At 42.7% G+C, this 25,776-nt stretch overlaps 3 protein-coding genes across 6 annotated transcripts in view; all 3 read right to left on the reverse strand.

The window, feature by feature from the left end:
• LOC126568196 (eukaryotic translation initiation factor 5) overlaps window positions 1-11,872 on the reverse strand; it is a 313,066-nt gene extending 301,194 nt beyond the window's left edge. Inside the window, exon 1 of the mRNA XM_050224637.1 lies at window positions 11,864-11,872. The gene's annotated coding sequence lies outside the window, so the exon portion shown is untranslated. The remainder of the gene's footprint in view (window positions 1-11,863) is intronic.
• LOC126567793 (histone acetyltransferase KAT6A-like) overlaps window positions 1-25,776 on the reverse strand; it is a 504,467-nt gene that overhangs the window by 63,803 nt on the left and 414,888 nt on the right. The gene's annotated exons all lie outside the window — the stretch shown is intronic.
• Window positions 1,542-24,259, reverse strand: LOC126568173 (hexokinase type 2). 4 transcript variants are annotated; one of them, XM_050224612.1, is made up of 8 exons: window positions 24,210-24,259; window positions 5,865-6,027; window positions 5,616-5,800; window positions 5,005-5,178; window positions 3,018-3,117; window positions 2,208-2,409; window positions 1,784-2,123; window positions 1,542-1,717 (listed from the first exon to the last, which is right to left on the reverse strand). In XM_050224612.1, exons 1-8 carry the CDS (start codon window positions 24,234-24,236, stop codon window positions 1,544-1,546), a joined length of 1,365 nt encoding a protein of 454 aa, XP_050080569.1. In that variant the 5' UTR covers window positions 24,237-24,259; the 3' UTR covers window positions 1,542-1,543. The 4 variants fall into 4 exon arrangements, with proteins under 4 accessions (XP_050080569.1, XP_050080567.1, XP_050080568.1 ...); XM_050224610.1 differs by lacking the exon at window positions 24,210-24,259 and adding an exon at window positions 19,693-19,756; XM_050224611.1 differs by lacking the exon at window positions 24,210-24,259 and adding an exon at window positions 9,193-9,241.

Raw genomic sequence — 25,776 nt, forward strand, 5'->3', positions numbered from 1 at the left:
TTTTCTACTTTATTACACTTCCATACAACAGTCACTCACCTTTTTGTGTTTTTTCGCCGTTTTAGATATTTTGCTGCCTCATTCTAGGTTTGTGAGATATAGTGATTTTGTTTTCATTTTTCTTCTTATATTTCTACACTATTTTGCTGTCGTTGCACGTATCTCCTGCGCCAATCCCATTAATCGCTGGCTAGTACCACAACCGCGCGCAACATACCTTCGATTTAGCTAATTTCGCTGTATCGCACTGAACCCTTTTTTCTTATTTCGTGAATGAAAAGAAGAAAATGAAGAATACAGCAACAGTAATAATTGTAATTAATTTTAAAAACAATGTACAATCTATAGCTCATCAACTCAAAAGTTTAGCCCTTTTACCCCATACACGTTCACTTTGTAATGGCGCTCTTAGCGATCCCTTTACACACACGCGCGCACACACACACACACAAACACATCAATCCATTCGTAATAGATTACTCTTAAAGATTTTTTTGTTTCTCTTTTTGTTTGTCTACGATTATTGTTTTACTTTTTCCCTGCATTTTACTGTGCTATCCACTAATCATCAATGATCGCTTATTCGCACACAGACCGCCGTGTTGATCAGTACCGAATGTTGCCAATTTTTTCAAAGAGACAATGCCTTAAGGACGTTGCATACTGTATGGCAATAAGAGGGCTTTGCCCACAGCACAAAAATGGAGAACTACGAAACATTCCCACAGGAAGGATATCATTTACAGACACACCATATCTATAGCTTTGCTTGATTTTCCCATATTTTAAGGTCTGGCAGCATCCATTTTGTGAACATCTTGACTTGCGTAGTAGTGGCTTTTTGAGGGGCAAAATTTATATAGTGGTTTGCTTGGTAGGATAAATGGCTTACGCGTACAGTGGTATGGTGGTTTAGGCGAAGGATAGAAAGAAGCTGCGCTCCGCATCCTTTTTTTTTTCTTTTAGTAAAATGATTTGCTTTGCTTTTTTGTTTTGTATCCCTAATCACTGATCAACATTTGTATTCCTTTTCTTTTTGCCTATATGTATATATGTATAATGTGTGTATATGCGCATATACCTCTATCAATCACTAAGTTACGCTAGAAGGGTGAGAACTGTGAACGTTTTTCTTTTGTACGCAACTATCTTCGCACACGACTAGGTCGTAGTCACAAGTTATTACAAGACGCTCACCCACGACCAGCTTTTAGTCGCTTCCTTTGTTCATCGTGCCATTGGACAAAAATTAGGAAACTGATACAACAACGTTTACACGAAAATACCAAAAGTCTGAAAGCATGTGCTCGGACTGCGCGCGTCCGACAAACACCACAACGTCTCAGCGACCAGCGAGAACGATTAAACAATAAAACCATCCATAGGCGTTGACTCGTAGCTACACACTATTATGCGCCAGCTGCACCAAACTTTCCACCAATAATCTGGCCACGCACGCGCGGTTTAGTGTTTAGGGTAGGTAGGTTTGGGCGGGGAGTGTCCTTGCCTCGGTGTCAATATGCGACCGGCAAGATAATGGCGCTTACTGTGCCTCACGGCACGCAACAGCCGCTACCAGGGCCGCACCACGACCGGAACCATCCTCCGACAGCATTAGATCGAAGGAAATGTGCGGTTTGACAAACTGTCGGATCTTTTGCACCATCAGATCGTGGAACTTGGGATGGAAACGATACACGGAACCGTCAACACCGACCTGAAAATGAGACAAAATGTGAAATAAAGCACCTGCAGGCCCACCACTCTAAGCCTGCACACATACCGTCACACTCGGTTCGTCCATTTTGTTGATCAAAGCGGCAATACCGGCCGACACAAGATGGGCCGCCCGGCTCGATACACACTCGCAGATGTAGCGCACATTCGCACAGTCCTCGTCGGTCGCATGCTCGAGACCCAGCTCTTCCAGCACCTCCCGGCAGTTGTAATACGTTCCCGGTTTGTCCGATTCAATTTCCGACACGTACTTCGTGAAGAACTGACCACGCTTGAAGAGAATATCTGAGCCGACGCCACCGAACAGAAGGCCTGCCTTCGTGAACCTCACTATCGCCAAACGTGCCAGCTCGCCCATGTACATGCCCGAGATCATTTTCTCTTGCCTGCAGGAGTTTGAATAAACAACAAAATGTTAAAATTGGTGGATCAATCTTTAAAAAAAATGGCGGCTTTGTTATCACACTCACAGCTGTCGGCCCGGGTTTATACTGTGCTGATCGATCTCACGATCATACTCGGTGCGCACGAAATCGAGTGCACCATCATCACCGAACGCGCCCCACTCGGTGTTGATCAGCACGTGCTTCTTAATGTTCGGACCCGATTTGGGACCATCGAAGAGGTCACAGTTTTCCACACGCTCGACGTAGCACGCGTTACTTCCCGTACCTTTAGATGTTTGGCAGCGTGAAAGGAGATACAGAAATCGTTAATAAACCACATTTGCGAAACAGATAGATGTAATAAAAAGATACTCTCATGCAGGATTAGAAGAACAGGAAAAACATAGAACAAATAAAAGAAGTTACAAAAACAAGATAAGAAATAACGAAAATAGGAAAGAATACAAAACAAACAGGAAGTAGGAAAAGCGAGACAACAAACGGCATCAAAGAAGAGCCCAATTTAAGCAATTTAGATCAATATAGAGGGTTTGGTTTATTTTTTGTGTGTGTTAATTTTAAAATACCAGTTAACGGGAGGTCCTGACGGTAACGCAGTCCAACGGAGTTCAACCGAGAAAAGCCAATAACGTTGCCAATCGTACATATACTCCGATTCATCAAGCAGATTCAGATCAACCGTTATACTAGGCACCAGTTTGTTGCTGTGCCTTGTATTTGCCTGCGCTCATATTATGTTAGTGAGTCCTCACACCTTAAACCCGTCAAAGCACACTCCGAACATACACACACACGCACGCACGCACGCACAAGCACCCGCACAAACAGTCAGACAGCCAACACATACGGGAGAATCTTCAAGCAGCTACGTACCGACAATCAGTCCTATTCTGCAGTTGTGGTTCTTCCACGCACAGGACATCAGCGTACCGGTCGTATCGTTCAGGATGGCACAGATATCAATTTTTACATCCTACGTCATTACCGGTTTGCAGAGTAACAGAGCAATGAGCATATTCGGAAGAGAATGGCAGGAACAGATTGATTGGTTGGAAGGCAGGATCCGATGGGCATATGTAAATTTGCGTGCAATTGTACATATCGTAGCATTCATAGCATTTTCAATCATTTAAAGATGGACAGAGTATGGTGATGATCATGTCAAGTTAAAACAAAAGATACGGAATCGAGCGCGATCATGGGCAATTGAATAATGAGTGTATTTATACAGGCACATATCATGCCACGCAGTTTTCGTGTGTGATGAATCGAGAAATAAAAAAAGAAAATAAATAAAATTGTTAATATATTGGTGCACTATTTATTATCAATGTGGAGGAATGTGGAGTGAACAAGTTGTATTATGATTGCAATAATTGGACACTAAGAGCATGAGTCGTCAGAAGAGCTAGCTATAATCAGGAAGAGGTATGTGCAATTTCCTAGAGACAGGAGCCTCCAAGAGATTTGGGCAGTCAGTTTATAAGTGCGCATATCACTCTGTCTGTCGCGAAAGATAGCTAGCAACACTTGTAATAGATTGTTTATAGCAAGACAACTAATCCACTATAATCTTCATTATCAGTTTCCTGGTCCGCTACGTTATCTATACAGCTTATTGTTCAACTCTCTTTATTTCAATTCCGCAATCATAAACTAGCGAAATACTACCACTAGAAAGATCCTTTTTAGCGATAGAGTGGGATCATAAAAGAACCCCTTCGTTTGGCGTTAAGCCATAAAAGATGCGGACGTTAGTAGATCGTGTTGAACTTTAATTTCCTGGTGCGATAAAGAAAATCGTAAGAAAAATTGAACAGTTGATTCACCTAGTTGATTGTATCGCCTTAGGTCAAAAATTGAATGAATTCTAGAACAGACATGCATCGACACGATTCCAGTGCAAAAAAGAATGCAACAAGCACGCGCAGTAAAGAACTTTGTGTAGCAAAAGAGCAAGATAGAACAGAAACTAAATAAATTATCCATTTCCCGTACTGGCTGTGGTACAACGCCGCGGCAGCCATGTACCGAAGGCGACGTGGCATTTCCGGATGATAGCATAAGGACATCCCGATGATGTTCCGTTTTCAATACAACAAAATAGGTTTTGTGTGTGTGTGTGTATATATGTGGTATAAAAGGAAAGGAATACAAATAAAACGAAAAAGAAATAGAAAAGAAGGTAAGAAAACATAGGAGTTGTAACAGAGGCTCTCGCTAGCAATACCGAAAGAAATCAGTTCAGTTCGAAAACATAACAAGAAACAAAGCGCAATTTAAAAAAGGGCACGGTAAAGATAATTTAGAATCAAAATTCAGTGTTCCTCTTTGTTGTCGCCGATAGGACCCAAACATATGTATGTACAGAAACGGAAGATCCCAACGGCAACAAACGCATCAGAGGGAACGCATCGTATAAAAAGGATCCAAAACGGTGGATCTGTGGCTAGTGTGGCTTACCAATTATCACGCCGACTTTGCAATCGTGATTACTGTGCGCGCACGACATCAGCGTTCCGGTGGAATCGTTTAGAATCGCCATTACCGCTATGTTAACGTCCTGCCGCACGCGACGAATTTAATAATGTGTAATATGAATGGTATGAATTTTTTTTTTTTTGTTACAATTTGACGGATATTGCAAAATGATTAAAAAAGAATCATTGAAGGAACTAAAACGTTTACCAATAGCGTAGCGTACAATTGTTTTTAAAGTCTTTTACTTATGCCATCATCTTGTCTACTACACATCACCGACTATCTAACGATCTTCGATGTCCTGGCATCAATAAATGAAAAATGGATAGTCCACCACGCCTGATAAAAACACCACGAACCCCAAACTCCCAACGCTTACCCCTCGTCTGGCGATAGCATCCTTCAGCAGCTGGACAACGTCTTCGCCGACGACACCGGAACAGTTGAAACCTTTCGTCCATCGGGCCAGAATACCTTTGGTAAGACCCAGCTGCGTTAGCGGGAATGAGAATGTGAATCCTAGCGGCAAACGTTCGTCGTACACTGAGTGTTCCTGAGGGGAGCGTAACAGAAAAATAACAACCATTTTTAATGAGAACCCGAAGCCTGCATTAGGGGTGATATGAAATCTTCGCTGGGGTTACGCATAAATATTTATCGCTTTATCACTGCAAAGAGGTGTATTAAAAGGGTGGCATCAGCAGGCTATCATCTCGGAAGGCGCTCTGCTGATAGCACTATCGTTTGTATCTTTTTGACACTTATTACACTCCGGTACGCTATTATTGATATGAGATAGACGCGATAATTGATATGTCAATGGATCGAAATTATGAGCCAATAATTCCTGTCGAAAGTATCCTTTCAAGTGAGACACATTTGAAGATATCAATAAGTCTACTTCAAGCTCTTATTCACAAATTGAATGCTGTCTCATAACTAACAAGCGTCCCAAGAATTGAATAAAAACAAGTTCAAATAAATATTTACCTTCATAAAGTTGGCTAAACATTCCGCAATATGGTCAAAGAGTTGGGACCCACTGCCGAGCATAATGCTCTGTGGAATGGCGTAAATCTTGGACAGCATCTCGAAGTCGTTCTCATCCTTCAGGTGAATCAGCAACACCCGGAAGTTGGTACCACCGAGATCGAGGGCCAGAAATTTACCCTTTTCTGCAAAAAAAAAAACATGATCAGTTGCTAAAAAATTGGACTATTAGTTTGCGAACGAACTTACCTTTTCCATTTGGCAGGTCCTGTACGTAGGTGATGAAACATTTGACGTCTGCCTCTGCGTGCGTTTGTTTGCTGAGTCCTCGGTTGATTTCCTTGATCACCCGTCGCATAATCTCCTCGATCTGTTTGTCTGTGAGGATTAGCTCCTTGCATTGCTCACGGATCTGCACCGGAAACAGAAAATGGTAACGTAAAAGATTCTCAATTAGTAGAACTTCTAGACACTTGATCGTATCCATCAATTTCCGATAATAACGTATTCCCACAGTCACTACATCGACACAACATCGAGAGGTCGAGAGAACAAACTAGTACATGCACTGAACTAGCACCACCGAATCCGATTGGCGTCGATCTGGTCGCGGACGAGGATCGCTTAAATCGAAAGATTCCGCACAGTATTGCGATCGTTTTTCGCACCTTTTCTTTATTGCAATCCATCGCGTTACACCACGTATCGAAGGTAATTTGCTAGTGTAGTTTGCAACGGAAATTTTGCACGATCTGCTTGAACGAAACCTAGTGCTGTCTAGACCTAGTGCGGTGCGACCGGTACACGGTGAGCCACTGTACTGATAATGCAGTTCATCCCAGGCTATTGCTTCGATGATAGTCAGCGCCTAGTACGGACAGTTCCCGTGTGTCTCAAAACATCAGCAAGTTACCTCTGGTGGACAAGGGAAGGCAAGGCAGTAAATGATAATCTTGCGATTAGTTTGCGTGAAGACGGGTGCGCACGCGTACCTCACAGCTAACAGGAAGGCACGATAGAGATCCCCCATCAATGAATGCACACACTATCTCTCTTGGTTTAGGTGAAACCGTAGCACCCGATGCCACCGGGCGGGCGGGGACTTTTTGACGACCTTTCGACACAAGGGACGAGAACAAGGTGCCATCAACTGCCCGCGCGGCGCTAGTGTCAATATTTACGGACCACGGAGTTGCCTGATAGCTGATAGCGCCCTCACGGGGAAAACAGCGGCTCTGGTTAATGGGCTTCATTGAACTGCTAGACCTTGGTCAAGACAGTGAAAATACGGCAGATTAGTTATGATCTTAAATTTCGACGTGATCAGTACAGTTTGGATTGATCGAAAGCTACTTTCCAGTTCCCAATTCGCTGGATACCCCAGTCGATGACAAGGTTAAGACGCAGTATCCGATCATAGGGTGGGAAAATTATAGAACCATACACCCCCAGCCCCAACCAGTGTTGTTGTTTAGACTCCAACACAGATGATGATGGTGCCTAGTAATGGTGGGTTAGTAGGTTGTTTACAGTTCACTATCGCGCCACCGGTGCCCGCATCCTGACGCCTTCACGTTCACGCTAATAGGTAGAATCAGTGTTGCCACAAACCACACATCGATAGTGGTTTCGCAAACAATCAACCTGACACTCACGTGGGCCTGTCTAACCGCGCCCGACGCGACACGGGCGTTCGTCCGTCAAGTGAGGAAAGCATGCCCATAAATATACTGTGCTGTTGTTTTCACACGATTACAGTTCTGGAGTTCTAGGTGGCCGGTAGTTTGCAGTGCCGTGTGAGGGATTTATGACGATTAATGCATCACATGAAAGCCCTAAACCCCGAACAGCCGATGCAACTTATGCATTGCTACCTACAAGTGCACTCGATCAAAAGCGGGTGCCCCGTTTTACAACTATTTACACAATCCAAATGGTCGTTTGTGAGGACGTGCCGCATGAGCATGATCATAAATTGAAGGCACAGCGGAAGCAATAGAGATGCCACCAGCAATAGCGTATAATCCGAATCCTCGGTGCCCAGCGGTGTTATCAGCTCAATGTCATCGGGTGGTGCTACTGTCCCGTGTTTAAAAGTGTGCGACAATTACAGTCTGACCCGCAGGGGTCGATTCCAAACAAGATAGGACGTTTGTTTTGCTTGCTCAACTGTTTACGCGATGAGGCAATAAGGAAGTTGATGCACATTGGCATTACATAATGGGCAGTACAGTTGCTGGTAAGTTCGATTCTGCACATTCATTCAGACTCGGGGAGGAATAATCTTTTCGAACTTTTGGATAATTCCTGTTACGAGTGAGTTAACAGTTAAATCATTGTACAAAAAATCTAAGGGCCTTAAACTCTATACAAAGCAAATTATTATGTCATAAGAAGACCATACATTTAAATTATAACAATGTTTCCTGCTCATCAACTGTCACTTTAACATCTCGTTCTCTCGATCTCGCTGCGGCCATCTCAGCACCGTTCCCACCGAAAGGTGCCATTGTTGTTTGGCTTTGTTGGTTGCTTCCCCACTGGCTATAATTAGAAATCAATTACAAGTGCGACTCCTCATCGACGATTTCTCTCATTTTCGGCGCGCCATTTCTGTTACTATCCTCTGTCGGGAGGAGGAATCGTACCGCTGGCACCGTGCGCCCGCTTCGTCCGTATCTCAAAAGGAAGCCAACACGATGCAAAAAAAAACGCCCGGCTGAAACCTCATCGATGTCGACCTTTTTGTTTTCGAACGGATTTGTTTGACCATCTTCAATTTCTTTTTTGTCCACTTCCATCCAGACTGATCACGCTTGACACAGACAAGGAGGAAAACTTTCCCGGGAGGGAAAACTTCTACGCAGTTTTGCCGGATTTCCTACGTCCAATACTCATCCTCGATGCTCTCGGTCGGTGAATCGGTTCCACGGACGAAAATAAATAACAAAATGCGCACACAGCAGCATCATCACGTACTGCACAATGTGTGTGTGTAAGAGCAAAAAACAAACAGAGAGAGAGAGAGAGAAGCAAGCAAAAAGAGAAAGTTCGATGATACGTCTACGTGTCTGCAAAGCACAGTGTATCAAACACCATGCGCCTCCATCTACGTCAATCCTGTTGGACGGTAGTACATTGCTGACGTACGTACGGAGTTGAAGCGGCGCATTCTTAGCTGACATTTCAATTCAAAATATTATGTAGATAATGCTTTTTGTTGGTAGATTATCAGATTGATGCTAATGAAGTTAAATTCTACTACTACATTTATGCTGGTAGTATACATAAACATCTTTCCATGGTATGTGAAACATTTTTCTCTGATTCGTGAAAATGTCCCTCACAAGTGGCCTTTCCACGATCGCCGGCTTAACCATTCACACAGGGTTTCTTTCCCAAGCCAAGGTTAGTAAAGGTCATCAATTCGGAACGACAACAACCAACACACGAAACTCAGTTGGCACAATCCCATTCAAACTTGCAACTTAAAAAACACTCAAAATTCGAATGACCCAAATGAATTCACACGGCTGTAAAGGATCACAAAGTACATGGATGGATGGGGATAGATTACCTTGGTGAAGTTATCTTTGATGACACCCATCGCTTGTTCTGCACAAGAGCACTCTCTATGATATCACACACCGGGCTAAGAGAAGAACCCCTATTTTTGGCGTCTCGTGTCTCGTGTGCCCAACAAAACCAACCGATCGATGTGTGTGTGTGTGTTTATGATTATATCTAAGTAACACTACCGAAAATGCACTACAATAATACACTATTATCACGCAGAAGATCGCAACTAGAGCACGGAATTCTCACTTGGAACGCTTGCAAAGCTACAAAAACACAAGAACAACAAATCTTGCAAAAAAGCTCTCTTCTTCCCGAACTGTGCCACTACTATCTGTCAAAGCTTTTACTCCCAATGGGCCTACTTCGATTGGCGGACTGTTTCGCCAACACAAACTGTCATGCACTTCGGACACGCGCGCACTAAACTTGGTATATGTGTGTGGCTCCGTCCAAGGTAGTTGAGCGCGACTGCTGTTAGTAGATCGTTTGCGACTGCCACCGTTATTTTGTACACGTTTTCCTTTCTTGAAAAAACGCTCCCGCTCTCTCGCACGCTTGTCTTGAGGATTGGCGAAAAAAAAAATTGGTTCGCAATTGCCGATCACGCCGCAATAATCACGCGTGACGACGAACATCGCGCGCACAACATCCATATTCATACAGCCACACAACGCACACACACACAAACAATCGCCTATTGCGACTAGGTTAGGAAGGGGTGTGCGCAACTTCGCTAACATCGAGAGGGAGAGATGGTGCGAGAACTGAAGGGTGGAATGTTTATTTTCGTTCTCACAACAAAAAAAAGTAAATGATCGACTACTACTGTCAAGAAGAAGGGATCGGGGCACTGAGAAAGGGAGCTGGGAGGTATAAGAAGGGAGTGATAATAGCAGCTTTTATACTCCCTTCTCATCCAACCACGCGTGTTCTTTCACGTGCTTCCTCCTTTCTAGTGCCACGACAGAGTAACGTCACTGCAAATAGAAGTGTTTGCAGAAATTCGCTAAACTTCTTGACTGTTCCAACACCTTGACATCGGGGAGTATATGGAACCGGAACTTATACATCCGATTGCTGGAGGGCAACAATGATTAATGATAAATAGATCGTCCAGAACTCTAAACAGCTGGTTTAAACTCTCGAATCAGCCTGTAAAATATACTTGAAGCAACGAAGATTTCCACCAAAAGTTGGTTCATCACATTCTAGCAATTTGTGTGACTGTTTGCTACGGGAGGAACCAAACCGCGCCATGATGGCAATGGCCAAACCAAAAATAACCGGCACATGATCACTAGCCGTGTGTCGTTTACGTTTGAGTGTTTTGATGCTGTCTTTTTGTTTTGCATTTTTCTTTTCAACTGTTCACTGTTAAACACCATCACCGTAATGCCTTTTTTTCTACGTTTGTTTCGTTTGTGTCATTTGGGGAATCACGGTGGAATCTACAAAAGGGAGAGAGAGAGGGAGACACTCACAGCGCGTAACTACTAAGGTATTTTGACACGTATGGACAAGCTATGTGAGGAGTTTACCAACGAGTTTATTGCTTTTTGCAATCCATTTATAAAGGGAATTTTTCGGTGAGGAATCCCCTTCGATACGAAACACTAAATTGTTGGGTAAAACCATGCTCCTTATTATCTCCGTGCTCATGTTATCTTCTTCAAGATAAATAAATGGCATTTTTCTCCAACATTTCACATTATTTAACACTAATTTTCCTGTTAAACAAGAGACGAAACGATCGCTCACATCACTCAATGAAATTCAACTGCTCGGATAGAACACTTCACTTCTGAGGTTCGCGCTGCGTGGCCAAATCGTACGACCGGCGTTACGATACTGACTGAAAGGATGCTGGCGCCGAACGAGTTCGGTGTCGGCGATATGTATTTTCCGATGCGACATGAAGAATGTTCACATGTAGTACGCATACACACGTACCAAAACATACATCGAATGCAAGTTCCATTTTCGAATTCCGTTTCACACGTCTTTCACAAAACAGTTTTCACTGTTTTGCTAGCTGCTTTTCTTTTATTTTCAACATCACAAAAGAAAAAAAAATGGTTTGCAGTCTTTTTTATTGTTTTTCATGTTTAAGTTCGATGTATTTTTAAACTAGACATTTATTTCAAGATGTTCTTTGTTTGTATTTAAAAAAAACTTCCATCTTTCAGACTGACGCGCTGCCCATTTTATGTCCACAATTTTAATAATTTAAATTAATAAAGCCTTATTTGTGTTTTTTTTTTATTTTAATAATTAACTGTATTTTCTTAATATTAATTTTATAGTTGAATAAAAAATAAATTATTTTTCTTTAGATTTTTTTCCATTCAATTGGAGAAGCCCCATGTTAAATTGTCAAACAACTACATTAAAATTAAATGTTCAAATTTGGATGCATTCTTTTTTTAATTTAATCTAAACACACACTTTTGATTTACATTTTGAATTTCAATTTTAAATTCAAGTTCAAGTCATGAAAATTCAACATAAAATTGTAAAATAATAAAATGTTCTTTTACTAAAAGATGTTAATGTTTCCTAATCAAAATAACTAAAGCAAATTATCCATTCACATTCATTTTCTCTCTTTCCTTACAGTTGTGCACTTTAACGACAGCATTCACCAAACAGTGGTACCAATTGTACCCAACGAGTGACGACGAAACGACCAACAATCGAATGGCTTTCAGCTCGCTCATTCACAGTGTCCAGCTATGTGGGTCTGTGTTGAAGATTAAGATGACCGTGCACAAGGGTACGTTTAGAAAAATGCCTCCCACAAAGCGTTGACATAGCTAAAGAGCATATAAACCGGTACACTATGTGTGTGTGTGTGTGAGTGTGAGTGTGAGTCGCCGAACCTCCCCAGCGTTGATGATCGATCGATAAATCTCTTCAAAGGTTTCCACAGACATGCATTCCATTCCAGTGGCGAGCCGAGCCGCGAGAAAACTGTCGTCCCACGCACGAGTAGCGGTATCACATCTTTAGAAGGCGCCATAACCCAGCCCCCAAGCTCCGGGGGTTGCTTTACCACATTCCACACCCGAACGAAAACCGGTACAGAGAAGGGACTCTTACACCAGTCACACGTAAGTCACAGGAAGTGCGCGTCTAATACGAATAGCCAATAATAGTCGTGGGTATTGATTTGTGGTTGAGTGACGTATAATTGAAAAGGAACGAACGATGCTAGGGTTTGGAAAAATGCTTCTTTAAGCAACAAAATCATGCCAAGCTATCAGGAAGAATTACATGAATCAGTTGAGCTGAAACTTGTTGGCCAAAATAACCGTTTTTTGATCAATTTTTCTTAATATAGTTTCATCATAATATTTAAAATGCGTATCAAAATAATGAAAGCAACGGATCAACTCAAGAACACTCTCAATGCACCTCTACGCCTGCAACGCAAAGGCGCAGGAAAATGCATAAGACCGCACCAGACAGCAAAACCGAAAACCGGCCTCCGCGCTCGCACAGAAAACATTGGGACGAGCCCCCGAAACGGAACGGCCCATTTGGCCCTTGATTGGCTACCGAAGCACAAACCGGACGGTGAGGGAATAAGTCTCCCATACCTAAGGACCATCGGTCATTTGCTTTTTGTGCTTTCCAACACATCTTTCCAACCATAACCCGAGCCGTGCGCCGGTTTTCAAGTGCATGGTTCGCCATCGCTCGGCGATTAAGCTCAAGAGCAACAGCAGCATTTTTGCTGCTGTTATTGTTTGCCACTTCCAACCCGGGTTTGTTGTGCTGGCAAAGGGAAGGGAAACGTTCGAATCGGATTAAATTTATAAATAGAAAGAAGCGCAAGCGCGCAAGTGGCTCAACCGGACGAGACGAGTTTCATTGCAAAGGCGGAGGACAAATGCAACACACGCACGAATGCACGTTTTGGGGAGACGCTTTAATGTGTTTTCAGAAGTTTCTTTTACAAACAAAAAAAAACAACACATACAGAACCAAAGAGCACAATTTTGTTGTTCGGTCGCCGTCACGAGAACGTCACGGGATGGGACACCGACGGCGTACGTCAATCGATGAAAGCAAAAACATCTGTCATAAGCATCCGGCTAGGGGCCTGTGGATTGAGCAGATAGCCGAATGATTGTTTTTGTTCGTTGTTCGATCGTAATTTCATTGGGTTAGAGTCCGTTGTGAATGGGTCGTGGTGTCGTCATTTGAAAAATAATGATCATTACAGTCAAGTCAATCAATTTGTAGGGTTTACAGGAGCCTTGCCCGTTACCCAGCGCCCGGTGGTTCGAGTGAAAGGTCTTCACACGACAGGGTTGAGTATCAAATCCTATATTCCATGAGCCATTACATGACGCATGATTAATTTTTTGAATTCACCTAGTGGAATGTTTCAAATAGAAAATGGAATATTACAAACCCGTACCTGTGTACCTTTGCAATCATAAAATGGAATAAAATATTTTAAAAATAATCAAGAAACTCTTGAGGTGAACTATGCCTCAAAAGACCAGATGTAGACTTTGTCACTCTTTCTAGACTCTGCTCAAGATGCCAGGGGACAATCCACAGGTAGAACTGGCATCATTCACGCAGCAATCAATCTCAATAAAGAGCAAACTGACCATCCAATCGTGACCCACTTTGATTCGCGGATAGTTCGTTGACCATATGACACGAGGAAGACGGCGATCAAACATCAGAACAATTTGAAATTGCCCGTTGCACCAACGGGCGATACAATGATCAATTAGCGAAACAGTCATAATTGCAGCACCGGTACCGCCAGCCCGGTACAAGACGAATCATCAAATGATCACAAATTAAGCCTCACAATGATGAACGATCATGAATCATTTTAAACAAGCGATGATTAGACTGACATAATTTTTGCTCAACTTCCAACAACTGCCCACAGTCTTGAGTGTAAATTAAAAGTAAAAGCCATGCCAGCACTTCCTATTTAAAACCAGACTAATAATCGTTTTGCGATTAGAATCACCACACCAGCTAGACCGAGCCCTTCAGACTGTGAGATACTAGCAAACAATTGGCAAAAAGGAATGCACCGAGTGTGACTAAGCAAATGGTTCAACACTCAAACACACACACACAAAACGCAAGACGCGCAATAAATGTTGTCATCATCGTAAATGCAACAAGTATCCAATCTCCATGACATTGAAATGAATGAACATAAAACTGGCACGACCCCTACCCACCTCCTCCTTTTTGTCCACTTCTCGGAGGGCCTTTGCGAGTTGCTGCGTGCTAAACGTCACATACACCACACACTACTACCGACGGCCCCACCGGGTATTACCCAGCTGCAGCAGTAACGTTACTGACGTGCAGTGCAACCGTGCAACGGAGCGCACCAAAACGTTGAAAAAGAAAAGCAAAAAAAAAAATTGCACAACCACGACGTCCGCCGTTTTAAAAATCGCTTGAACAACAAACAAACACACAAACGGGGAGCTAATGTTCGGTGGTATGGCGCTGCATGAACTTTGCTCCACCTGGGTCGGCACCCGTTCGGCACCGAATTCGATATATTAGAAAAGTGAGGTGTTGCGGGGCGCGGGTAGGTTTGGTCAGGATTTTACGGTGACCGCAAGCAAGTCATCGTTTCGTTTGGCATTGTAGATTTAAGTGAAAAGAAATAAAATGGAAAATTATATCGGCATCCATCCCCAATCAATCAAGCTGGTATTGATGGAGGCAGTTCGGGTTTTTTGTTTGTTCACATGCTATGCTAGTTAGTCATTTTTGCAAGGAGTATTATACATCTAGGCCAATCATCTGACCTAGTTTTCTGTGTGGGATTTTGCAAAAAAAAAATTTGCTCAACAAATCTTGAGATGAGATTTAAAGCAGACTGCCTCAAGTCTTCCTGATAAATCTACTTTTTGTGGGTTGGAACAGCTATGAAGAATACAAATAAATAAACTACCGGGAAGCTCTTTTGCTTTTTAATAAGCTTTTTTTAATTCCATCTAGCTAATACATCTCCTAAACATCTCTGAACAGGATTCAACCCTCTGAATTGAGTAATAACAGGTTGGCTGATAAGTCCCCGGTCTGACACATAGAATGCGCCGCTAGTATTAAACGCATATTATTTTTATATAGCACCAACCTTCAAATGAATCGTGTCAAAATTTGACGTCTGTATGTCAATTAGTTTGTGAGACAGAGCGTCTTTTGTCAAGCAACTTTTGGTTGCTTTTGGCAGCAAAATATTGGCTGCAATGAAGAGGTGGTCGCCGAAACTGAGGCCTATTTTGAGGCAAAAAACGAAGGAGTACGACCAAAATGGTATCAAAAAATTGGAAGGTCGTTATAATCGTTGTATCGCTCTTGCAGGGAACTATGTTGATTAATAAAAACGAATTTTGACAAAAAAATGTGTTTTTCTTTGTTAGACCGGGGACTTATCAGCCAACCCGTTAACTCTTTTACTCACACATTTGCTCGAATCTCTCTGGCAAATAGCAGCTCCTTAACAGTGAGTTTAATTATAACAACTCTCAAAAGCATTTGCAGAAACTGTGACTAGAAAGAAAGAAAGATTTAAATCACTCTTAACTCTTATTCAGTACACACAACACTAGCTCCCTGCTTACCTGCTTTGGCTTCATATTTTTTTAACAACCGAAACCTGTTATGGTTTTGGAATTCGAAATTCAAGTCTTCATGGCGGTTAGTTCAAAGATTCAAAGAAGAAAACTGAAGAATTTATTTATATAATGCTTTGAGATTAGAATTCCTTTTGGTGGAATTATCTGACACGAATATTAGCTTGATTTTTTGCTTTAAAATTTCAAAAATCATATATTAAAACTATCAAATTATTAAAATTCACCTCACTCTCTCATTGTTACTTGTAAACGTAAGAAGTAGGGCAACACAACAATTATATGGATCGTTTACCGCAAATATGTCTTCATTTCACGCTGTTCAGAGGCTTAAAAAGAGGCCTCTTCCGTCACCAGTCGTGTAAACGTACCGACCCAATACATTTAATCACGTTCCTGATTAAGCTAATCACACAATAATGTGATAACATTAAGCATTGTTCAATTATACCACGCACCAAGACGTCGCTGCCACGGCAAACCCCACCGTTACCACAAATACTACTACTGCTTTTCGAATAAATCTCTACCGCAGGATCACTACCACCTCCTTCTCGGACGAGGCACCCCATCGGGAGGTTTGCGACCACCAAGGCCATCCAGTTTTATCCAACTGTAGTAAGGCGGAATTGGAACCGTCTACACCTGACTAACTGACTGACCGATACCACCGATACCGGGCGGCAAACTTCTCCGAAAGGGGGGTGGGGGGGTGAGGGGGTGGGTTTCCGTTCACCACCGGTCTCCGGGCACGATAGTTCCGTCATGTGCTGCAGAACAAAATATCAAACGGTCTACTTCCGCCCTCCCGTGGTTCGCGCAAACGGATGCAGCGAATCGGAACGACCTTACGCTGCGATCGCCGGTGCCGTTTTCGAAGGCAATCATCACCGATCGGGTCAGTGCACTAGGGACAAGTTTGATTGATAGCGAACAACAACAAAAAATCAAACAAGATACAATTAATCTATCAATCCGAAAGGAAACCTCAATCAAACAGTAGTAACTTTTCGTCAACCCCACACACAACACAATTTCGCGATCAACACCTCCATCCAAATCGCGCCCAACTTGCCATCTATCGCTCCGAGCGAGCTCGATCTGGCGTGGCATACGCTCTACTAATTTATTGAGCAACGGCCACACACCAATCCCAATTCCGCGAGCTTACAGCACCCGACCGAAAATCTCAACACCCATTTTCGGGCCAAAGACGCACAATACAAGACGCGTGAACCGGTTTCGGGCGGATCGGTACGAAAAATCTCGAGCTAAATTAGTGGAACAATGAGGCAAAAGAAAAAGTAGTATCAACAGCAGCAGATTGGCGGGCGGCCTGCGCGAGCAAGACCGATAAGCGAAGGTCAGAAGGCCTGCGCGCTTGTTATGAGTTTGGGGTTTTGGTTTTGATTTGTTTTCTGCTCTCCCAGCGTTTCGAAGTAACGCCCGTAACGAAAGTGAAACGCAAAGTTGATCAGGGGTTAGACTTTTTAGAAAAATTGAGAAAATTCGTTCCAGATGATCGGTGCCATTTTACCGAGATTACTAGTTTGACCAGCTCGTTTGACATTACTTATCATCGGGGGTATAAATAAGCGGAGAGTAAATGAAATTCGTAAAATATTATAGGAGTACGCTTTTTCTTATTTTTGGGCGGTTCTAAGTACGGGCAGGAGGGTCAAATAATCAGGAGGATTTATCAGGTCAAGCAACAACCGTCCGCATGTCTAAATCAATGCACAATTCGCGATACAGAACGTCAGTGTTTTGCTTAGTGACACAATAGGGAAACCATTTTTAATAAGACAAATATAGAATACATTATGCTCATTAGGCATCCACCAACATAAAGCATCTGGTAGATACGCATGTGGTAAATCTTGCTTTTACGACGAATTTTTCATTTCCCGAAAGGATTATTTCAACAACTGATAAATGACATGACAATATTTCAAACAAACTGAGCACTTTGCAGAGTAAAGACTCGTAATAGTAACCTTACATTTGTTGTCGTTAGTCATTAACGCCTTTAAATTCTCAATTTTGTCAAAGCAGATCGATTTTTGTCTTTTTATACTGTTTTAGAACAATTAATTCCAACATTTTATTAATTAATCTGTGTGAAAAACGTTGTACAAATAAAAAATGGTTTTTAAAGATAGTTATTAGCAAATTATAGCGCGAACGACAGTAAGCTAAGACCCCTTTTATATTCGATTTTAAATCTGCTGCTTACGATGCTTCTACTAGGCGCAACTTTACCAAAATTCGGTACCTTGTGCATCGAAGCTAAGTAGTTCAATAGTTGAAAAAAAGGAAAAAGATATGCTCAAAACTATAAAGAATTTTTTGTTTGAAATTTTAGAACAGAATAGAGGTCCTATTTTATGATCTTGTGCGTGTTTTAGCCATATTTTCGTCATAAACTATTGATTTCTATGATGGCAAACAGTTCTAAAAATGTTCAACTAAATTTTACATAAAAATATTTCATCGATTCGTTGAAAATTGACTTCAAAATCTCATTTTTACCTTTCCATGGTAGGATCGGAGTTCAAATCCCATTCGGACCGTTCCTCCGAAGTAAGAACCAACTATCCAACTACACGTGGGTACCAATAAGTGTAGTAAGCCATTCGATGGCCGGCGTGACCCATAAGAGGTCGTTGAGCCAACAAGAAAAAGCAGAATCAGACAGGAGTTTGAATTAAGGATGTTTAAGGATGTTGAAATTTTATCACGTGTTCCAGATATAAATTGTTGGCTTGAGGCTTTTCTTTTATCAGTCAATAATTGATTTTTCATATTATGCTACTTGTACAACTTGCAGAAGATCGTCTGATTGGTCGATGGATGTTAAAGTGGCAGGACATAGAATAAAACTTTTCTAAAACATTATCAATTATTGCAGTTTTATCGATCATCAAAGAAATAGGATCATCAAGGATCAAGGAGCCGATTTTGAGTCTTTTTTTGTCATTCTGATGCAAACATCACAAGGATCTTTGCACGGTCTGGTAAACCCTGCATTCATAATTCCACCAGAGTGGTAAGCAAACGAATTCCACGATGATGCAACTATGTGGAACGTATTACACTCCTACTAGTGAATCATGAATGGATATCGGAAGGCATGCGTACTACTATCCTGCTTTCCATAAAAATTACCCGCCAGCTTCATAGCTTACAAAAGCATCCATTGTTGCATTACCCTTTAAAAACCATACAAAAAGATCAATAATATTCGTCCCTAACTTTACGCCGATATATATTTCTACGTTGATTGTAAATTTAACGCAATACCAGCGTACCAATCGTCTGGGGCAAGAAATTCGGATGTTGCCTTGCCAAAGGCTGATGTAATCCAATAGATCTCCTCAGCCAACTCCAGACTCATAAGGCCACCACCCGTTTAGTGGGTGGAACCGAAAACGACAACAAAAAATGCTCCTTCACACACACACACACACACACACACACACACATAAACAAACACAACCGCAGGAGCTTACAGCTCGTCAGCCTGTTTCAAGGTGTCCTTCAGTGAAACCTACCAAGGTCAGTGACGTCTCACCGTCTCACCGGGGGCGTCGTGGCATTTGTGCTCCCTTTTTCCCTCCTTTTAACACTTAAGGACTCGCGGGTATTCGACCTACTGGAGCTGAAGCAGCAGCACAGAGGACACTGTGGACATTTGGGCGACTTGTGTGTGATGTTATCTAATCCTGTCTCGGTTTTTGGTGTACTCGTGTGTGCGTTTTGTGTAACAGCAAAACAGAGTTTAGCCAAAGTCTTTACTATCGTAAAAGGAGAAAACCTAAGGGGGAGTTGTAGTATATATTTAAAAAAAAAAGACTTACTTCCTTACTGACACGATCCACTTGCAATCCCATGAATGGTTTCACCAAATCCATGCTGGACAGATTTTTTCGTCGACAGCTCTAGGGACCGAAGTTCTACGGACGGTGACGGCCGATAGTGATAATTATGCTGCGGGCTCTGCGTTGTGTCCTATCGCGTCACTTCCGCGTCCCGTGTATGTCAAGCCGTTCTCGTCGCTCGTAATCGTAGCCCGGGTTTTTTTTTGAAGGAATTTCTTTCTTTCCGCTTTACGCTACCACCGAGCAGTTTGCCGATAAGTGGTGATGTTAGGCAAATGGGAAACTTTTTTTCTCGGACACTTTGAACACTTTAAAACACTTTACTGGGGCACAGACACACGCACGCACTGGCACAAACATAAATTTACTTATTAGAGAATTGCTTATTTAACTTTAATTCCTGAAAAAACGAGTAAGACATTTGTTAAATGACCCGAATGAACTCAACCTCCTTCCATTTGTTCTGTGGAGTTCACAACCTCAAGAGGTCCTGTCCGGTCTTTTCTGGCTTTTCTTGGCTTGATCTACACGTGATTGAAGAATCAGTCTTACGCACGGAGGATCAGGATGGGATTTGATAAGGGTCCTGTTATGTTAGCCAACCAAGTACAATAATTCAAATATTGCTTTTAAAAAATAGATATCTTAGACAATAATTCCAACTTTTACACATGCATTCTTTTGCTCCGGTTGCACTCTTACTCTTGCGACCGAAAACACAAACACTTCGCGAACATGCAAATTAGAGCAATTGATATGGGACGGGTGTGAAGAGACGGAAGACGATGGCACGGATGACACCACGGTTGGCAAATACGTGGGGAAGCCCCTCTCTCACACACAAAGGGAAAAAAGAACAAATTTAGAAGGGTCGAGAGGTGCGAAGGGTCGTCGTCGTCGCAAACTTTGCCTTTTTGCGCGATGGAGCGATATCAAGATGTCACCGTGTTCGTGTTCGTGGCACCACCGAACACCTCGCATTGGCTGGCTGGTCACTCAATTATCGAAACTGTGAAAGAAGGCTTGAGAATGCAGTGCCGTGTGACGTGTAGGGCAAGATCATCGCAGTAGGCAGGATTACATTTCGCCGCGCTTTCTCAAACACTTTCGCCAGCCCAGCAGCAGCAAAAACAACCGCAACAACCACGTTTCGTAATGTTTTACATTTAGCGCACTTGTTTTTACATCTGTGACACCTGTCATCAGCGAACACTTTTCTTCCCAACAACTTCCCAAAGGGTGAAAAATAAAAGTGAATCGTGTCACGGATGTTGTGAAGTTTCCCTTCGCACTGTACACATACACTGCACACAAACACACCCGCACGGGACAAAATGATTCGCAAGAAAATCACACAACGTAACAGAGAACTGGCGTGTCGGACACACCAGCGATCAGCAAAGGTATAGTTACCGGTGTGTCAAAAACAACTTTCCGTGGCGCGCACAAACGGGCGAATATATGTTGTATGGAAAAATGTGTTCCAGCACTATAAGAGGGAAGGTCACCTTGGCCGGACCAGCGTTGGCTTGCTTGCTCACTTTCGAACCTAGCGAAAGGGTGCAAAAGGGATGGAAAATGGTTTGCGCGACTGTGTGTGTGCGTGCGGCGTTCCAAACTCGCGGCGCGCGGTTCCAGTCAGTCAGCATGCTTCCAGTCTTAATTCTCGCTACGCTGTATACAGACGCGTAGATTTGAAGATGTTGGTAGTACCTTTAAGATAGCGATTGAAGACACGAAAACCACAAAAACCATATCTCATAAGACATTTAAGACCGAAAGGCATCCAGATGACAGCAGACCATTCAAAATACGGGTTTTAGGCGCTTTGGAAATCCTCAAGCAACAATCGAGAGAGATTGCACGGCAGACTGATATACCCACCAACGTTCCCAAAAGCCGTCGCTATTGGGCGTCAGAAAACAGCTCGCTCTCCCTTCGGAACGCAGACCGAAGTTCCACACTCTCGAGCTTCATTTTTGGTTTTGGTTCAGCAAATTATAGACAAAAAAATTGCAGAACTTTCCCTCGCCAAACTAAACGATGGTAAGAATTTTAAATTACTGTTTGGTGTGGATATTTGGAACCTTCAATACATCATTTACAAAGTTTTAAATTAATTGCTCGAGGAGTGTCTCACAGAGGATATCTTTTTGTGATAATGATTCAATGAAATTCAGTAAAGAATCTCTAGCTGACAAATTTTGTTGAAAAATGCTTCTAGCAGGAACTATGCCACGTTCCATAGACACTTTACATACAAGATTCGTTCTTTTTGGCAGTGGCATGGAAACTACGGCCCATACGGCCTAGACATTAGAGAAAGGGAAAAAACAAACAAAGGAAAGCTGGGATTCGATACTCCGTCTACTATACACTACATCCGTTTCCTGATTCATTCTTCTCTCAATTAAAAAATATCAAGTAATTAATGAAAATGCACGGGTAGACAATAAGCATTTTTTCGTTTAATTAATAGAGGCTTTGAGTCTTTGAGACTGCATTCGCCTCTATAAGAAAGGCATGATATGGCCCCTCTATATAATTTGGCCTTTTCGCCACAAGTGCAAGCTAGAACGGCGTACAGTTTAGAGCGAGAAGCGCCCTATTTCTGTGTGCTCCAGGGGGGAGAGGTTCAAAAAAAGGTTGGCTTGGGCCGTGGAACCATAAACATGTTTCCGTGGTGCGTATGAATGAACGACGGGGAAAGTGTATGTGCAGTCTGATAAAAACACGTAAGCACCCAGCACGCACACACATACATCCTTGCATGCACACAAGACAACTTTTACAAGTTTCCTTCCAAGCTACCACCCACATGGAGAAAAATATATCGCTTTCAGGGTGATTTTAGATTTCTTCGATTTCTTGCCACAAACACACTGCACTGCACGGCACAGCGTGCATACACCGCGTAAATTGCACTAAATTATCTGTAGATCGGTTTTCCTACCCATTAGTTTGTTTGTACCGCGTGTGAAATTTACTAGACTAGCTGTCAAAACACAGTACGATGTAAACGTCTGACGTCTGATTACATCAGTCCGGGAAAGTGCAAGCCCGGCACACCAACCCCTTCCACTGTTCTTCCTGTACCTTTTAGAGCCCATCTGCTGTTGGTCCCTTTCGTCTGCACGTGCTGGCCCTATAGTGTGAGAATTTTTTGTAACACCCAATCACACGCGCACACACACACATAGAAAATGAATGGCGCGCAGTCGCAGCGCATGACACACCTCCAAAGTCGCGTGACGTCACAAATAATGGGGTTGAGAAGGGCACAACGGACCAGCCGATGGATGGAAGAAGAAATCTCCATACTTTCCCTGTTTGCCTTTCAAGTTTTGCTTTAATTGGTTTATATTTCAGAGTAAAAAACGTACTTTTATTTTAATCTCGTCGAAATCTCTAAACGACTCCATTGGTTGGTGAGAAATATCGGTAGCGTTTGGCATGAGAATCCACACCGCATGCATTCACAAAATTGCATCAGACTGTTGCTGACTTACGAACAATTGTTGCGCCATTCATTTTGCATATTTTTGTTTTATAGATTTAATATAAACACAAACAAATCTTAACTTAACTAATTGTAAAAAAACCAATCAATCCCACACTCAGAACCGGCAAAGGACCAACAAGGTTTACATGGCAATATTGCTGGAAGGTTGTGCGATTATTTGCTCACAATAATCGTAAAACCGTAAGCTTGGTTCAATGAAGAAATTCCCCTATTTTTTCGCTATCGGCAATCGATGACAATGCCGTCAACAAGAATATACACACACTTAATGTTATCGGTGAAAAAACCTTGTAAAAACACGATAATTGGTGCGGATCTCTAATCGTTTTATTTTTACACATCCGGAATCGATTGAAGTTGATGGTTTCGAGCAAGCGTAGGAAAAATTCTTGTTGTGCTTTTTTTTGAAGGACCAGGACCGCAAAATGATGGACGGTCTATCTTCAAAGAATTAAAATTGGTTATCGGTGTGGCGGTTTTTTATTGTCTTACGTATGATTAGCCTCATTGTCACCATAAATAGTACATTAAAAATGATAATATGACATACTAAAAGTGATCCCCCCGAGGTTGATAAAACGGGTTTGCTAGATCATCTAAAGATCATTAATTAGTTCTAGATGTACTGCATTTTCTTCTGTCTTGTGTACCTTTTGTGTGTGGGGTTTTTTATCCCTAGAAGGCTTCGTGCTTTATTGACGCCTGTCACTCATTCGTGACAATAGCTATCACCCCTTTCTCTCGCTTATCTAAAAAAGTGCCCCACCAGTGTGATAAGAGAAAACAGCCGAACTAAATGACGCGTTCGCGGACCGTATGGATACTATGGTTCCGATAAGTAATCTACAGGACCCCTCTTTTACGTCCCTCAGGGACCAGATCGGTTGTTGGAAATAATGTCGCGCAATCAGTCATCACCACACCCACCAAAAAAAAAAAAATCCCCCAAAAGAATTGATCCTAAAACACTTACCTCTTCGAGAACTTCCATTTCCGACATGATGGTTGACCTTCAACGACTTGCTTTGATGGATCCTTGTGTGTGGCCACTTTCCAACTCGCTGCTCTGCTAAATCGCGATCTTCTACGGTGCACCAACGCAACCGACCGATCACTATAAAGCCCCGTCCCTTTTTTTCTAGGGCTTTACTGTTGCGGTAATTATGTAAACCTTCACTTTGTACACACTATCGCCGTTCACGCGAATCCACCAACACCGAGACAAACATACACACAAACACAGCACAACACCGAGAGACACAGACTTGCCTTGCCACCCGAAAACAGGCGTAGGTGGCCCTTGACTATTTTTACACGATCGCTTTTTTTCCCCCGCTGCTGGGTGGACTCACTCACCCGACTTTAGTGCTCGCTTTCCAAAAGCCCTGCAACACCATCGACCAAATTTCCACTAGCTCTTGCACTAAGAAAATGTTGCTGGCCCACACGGTTACAGAGTTGCCGAGATCGGTGGATCGGAGCCGGTTTGTCCGAGGGTGATCGTTCTTCCCGTCAGCACAGCAAATGCAAGTGCAAGGTGCGCGACAGTCTGTGCGATGATTACATAAAGAAAATACACTATCTTTCTGACATTGAAAGCGAACGTGGAGACGGTAAGAACGGCACTTCCAGACTTGATTCTATTAGCTGGATGGGAAGTACTGTAACTATGCACTGGAGGAGACTTTCTTTACGAATTTACGAAGCTGTGTAAACGGGCGAAGAAAAATCTGATCGATCACTCAAGGACTTTGTGCGTGGTTATACAATCGATTCTTTTCCGATCTCCGGACGCTATACCCAGACGCTTGGCTACTTTTTCACCGATCGTATCGATTCTTTGGAGTTGAAGCGCTACCGAAGATGGGAGCGACTCCAAAAAGAAACACTTTTTCGGATAACTTTACTATACACCAACAGATCATCAACTAACGCGCACGTACGTATGACGTTTACGAGATATATTGTACACCACACGATCGTGCTACCCCGTATGACGAACAGTGTCGACTGACAGATCGAATCGGATGTGCAAACTAATGGCTACGGTCGTTAAAAAAAGACTCCTACTACCTGCTTCCCGTACTTTAACCCGCGCCTCTCCAACCATTTCGGATAACGATCGACTTGCACCGAAGTTCATCATCGCGGTCACACCAAAGGCACGACATATGCTATTCGTTCGGGTTGGTATAGCGACTTTTTGGCGCGTGAACGGCGAAAGCGATGGGATGATTGATTCCTCCCGGTTCTGGCGATTCTTTTGCTTCCAAACTCTTGTCTTCTAGATTTGAAAAAAGGGATGTTGTGCATCGCATAGCGTATCGTGAAATTGCATCATTTCTGATGAAATTCGCACAAGATTATGGTGCGTATGACGTAAATCCGTTCTCCATTGTATTTTGAAGTGAAAGCACAAAGTTGTCTAAAGACTGCGCTCCCCAACCTCGATCATGAACCTCGCGATCGCATTAGATTGTGTACAATTCGATTACACTACTAGCGGTGCGATCGCACGTGTTACGGCACGAGCCGGAAGC

Source organism: Anopheles maculipalpis, chromosome 2RL (genome assembly GCF_943734695.1).
Source record: "Anopheles maculipalpis chromosome 2RL, idAnoMacuDA_375_x, whole genome shotgun sequence".
Lineage (NCBI taxonomy): Eukaryota > Metazoa > Arthropoda > Insecta > Diptera > Culicidae > Anopheles > Anopheles maculipalpis.